Genomic DNA, 3,049 nt, shown 5'->3' with positions numbered 1-3,049 from the left:
CCAGTCGAACCAGCGAAATCCGTCCGCTACTTAAGAGTAACGTTCCAGAGAAACGGCCAATGAACCCTCCACATCCAGCAAGCCACCCTCAATGCTCAGAGAGCTTTAAACCTAGTTCAAGCGATCCGAAAGGAACACTGAAGGCAGCACCAGGAAACCCTTATTCCCATCGTCCTGAGCCTCGTTCGCACAGGGCTCCTCTTCGCGGCCCCATTACTGCATGACCTACCCAGACAGAAGCTGCTCTGCATGGTAAGGGTAGAATGCCAAGCCCTACGCGTGGCACTCGGCCTTCCGAAGTCAGTACCACACGAACAAGTATACAACGAAGCTGGCATACTACTTCTTTGGGCCCGGATCAGGAGGGATGCCTGCCGGTACCTCTTCGATTCAGCAAGGGTACCCAATTCCACGGACAAGGAACTCTTTGAAGGATGGATCTCGGCACCGCACGGCGAGCCCACCCAAGCCCTCCTTGGCTCTGTTAAATACCTGTGTATCCGAGCTGGATTTCAACCCAGCGATCGCCGCCTCATCGCCCAGTGCCAAGTAGACCCCTTTCCTCCCTGGGACCTTCTCCCGCCAGAGGTAAAGACGGATATACGAGGACTAAGAAAAAAATCAAACCTCAACTTGCTGATCGCTCACACCAGGGAACTCCTAGCGAAGGAATTCGCAGAAGATTTTCGGGTATACACCGATGGATCGGTTATGGAAGACGGCCGTACGGGTGCGGGCGTCTACCTGGAACCCACATGAGAGACCATCGCCAGGAAAATAACGCCCACCACCATCCTCACAGCCGAGCTAATCGCCATACGAGAAGCCCTCCGTGAAATCATCGCCCTCCTCCACCCACCTCCAAGAGTCACAATCCTGACAGACTCTCGCTCGAGCCTAGAAGTGCTTCTGAGTGACTACTGCGCCTCCAGGCCAGAGGTTAGTGTAGAAATCCCTAGACTCTCGATCGAAATATCCAAACTCGGCACTAGCCTCCTGCTTCAATGGGTACCCGCCCACGTAGGACTCGAGGGAAATGAGAAAGCCGACAAAGCGGCCAAACGGGGTGCATTAGGCTATGAAGATGGCGCCATGCTCGTTCCACCCTCGACTGGTGATGCCTGTAAGAAGATCGACGCCGCTGCATGGGAGCTATAGAGGGCGGAGTATGTGAACATTGCAGCTAGCTGAGGATGGCCCACCACAACCTACACTGAACCCACCCACAAAATTCTACCCGCACTGCCTCCACATACCTTGGCCATGGCATCCAGAATCCGGGTAAATCACTAGTGAACTCAACACACGGATACAACATGTACATGCGGCAAGGAGCTAGCCTCTTTCAACTACGGTCTCTTCACCTGCCCCGCCCTGGGGCAACACTTCCAGCACCTCAAGGACCTCCTGAGGTTCCCTGTACCGTCTCCGGGCAGATAGTAATACGGACGCCGGACACGGGCACCTAGACCTTGTAGCCAAACTCACCTGCTCCTCCCCAATAGGGTCCCTGTTGTAACTCTGCTGCAAAACACCCCTGTCTCTAAGAAACCCTTCTTAATGGAATCCATGCGACACCCATCTACATCATGCTCTAATCATTAACCCAGCCAAGCTACAAGACACATTTTAATTAACAGACAGTCCCTACATCGACGGAGGCCGCTGGAACTCAATACAAGATTTAAATATAAATCAACTATGTACTTTTTGCACTGAGGATGTAATACACGAAAGCGCTCTGTTTCGTTAGTTTTTTCCAAGTGGTCTACTTTGTATAAGTGAACACACGTGTCCGTGTTCTTATTAGCATATATATATATATATATATATATATATATATATATATATATATATACGTATGTATATATATATATATATATACATATATATACGTATGTATATATTTATATATATAGTATATATATATGTATATATATAGATATATATAGATATGTATATATATACATATACAAATATATATATATATATATATATATATATATATATATACATATATATATATATATATATGAGTGGCAGGGTGGTGAGATAAACACCGAGAACCGTTGAAGTTTTATTAACTGACGTTTCGCTCTTAACAGAGCTTCTTCAGAGTGTACAAACATAATCGGGAAATCAACAGTTATATATCTTACATCATTCCGCGTTCCTTCCTTAACCCACCCCCTCCCTTCCTCTCGTACCCTTCAGCTCCTGTAAGATCATCCAGCCGGACATTTTGGACAGCTTAATAAAACAATCACGATTGTTACAGCAGGGCTGGGATGCTATAAAGGCTGCTTCTACTATTTTTCTTTTTTTCTTGTCTAATCCTTGTTTTAATATTTCCACTCCGTCCCAGTTAGGTAAATGTCCATATTCCTCCGCATAAATCACCAGGGCGTTTGATGTTCGGTGGGCCCTCAGGTCGCTCTTGTGCTCATATGTCCGCTTGTGTATGCCTCTTCCTGTCTCCCCAAAGTAGTTTAGGTCACAGCCACCACATGGGATTCTGTAAACCATGCTGTTGTTATTATGTTCATTTCTACTCTTACCTCTCACTACTTCACCTATCTTCGTACTGGATGTACTGGCGATCTTCAGCCCTGCTCTGCGGAGCAAATGTTCTAACTCTTCTGTGTGCTTGGAGTTGGGAACTACAATGAAGCCACCTTCCTTAGTCTCCTTTTTCTCATCATTTCTCTTTTTTTTCCATTATTTTAAGAGCTATTTTCTTCAAACTATGGAGTAACCCTTCTGGATATTTTAGTCCTGAGAACACTTTAAAAATATATTTGATTTCTCTGTCAATATGTTCTTCACTACATACCTCAACATATATATATATATATATATATGTATATATATATATATATATATATATATATATATATATATATATGGAGAAATGTAGTGCCATTGGGAGGCCTTAATGCAAAGGTGTTGAACCAATAGACGGAGTGGTTGGGAAGTGTGGGATTTCAGGAAAAACTCGTAGTGGAGAGTTGAAGGTGGAGACGTGTCTAGAGAGTCGATGATAGCAAAT

At 45.0% G+C, this 3,049-nt stretch overlaps 1 protein-coding gene across 1 annotated transcript; it reads left to right on the top strand.

Annotated features, from left to right (window-relative positions):
- The first annotated feature begins 249 nt into the window (after window positions 1-249).
- Window positions 250-1,158, top strand: LOC143037728 (uncharacterized). The gene is made up of 2 exons (XM_076206274.1): window positions 250-730; window positions 803-1,158. Exons 1-2 carry the CDS (start codon window positions 250-252, stop codon window positions 1,156-1,158), a joined length of 837 nt encoding a protein of 278 aa, XP_076062389.1.
- The last annotated feature ends 1,891 nt before the right edge of the window (window positions 1,159-3,049 follow it).

The sequence above is a fragment of the Oratosquilla oratoria genome, chromosome 23, assembly GCF_046742065.1.
Source record: "Oratosquilla oratoria isolate Oo_2021 chromosome 23, ASM4674206v1, whole genome shotgun sequence".
NCBI classification, from domain to species: domain Eukaryota; kingdom Metazoa; phylum Arthropoda; class Malacostraca; order Stomatopoda; family Squillidae; genus Oratosquilla; species Oratosquilla oratoria.
Note: the sequence above shows the minus strand (reverse complement) of the source record. Positions and strands in the feature narration are given on the sequence as shown.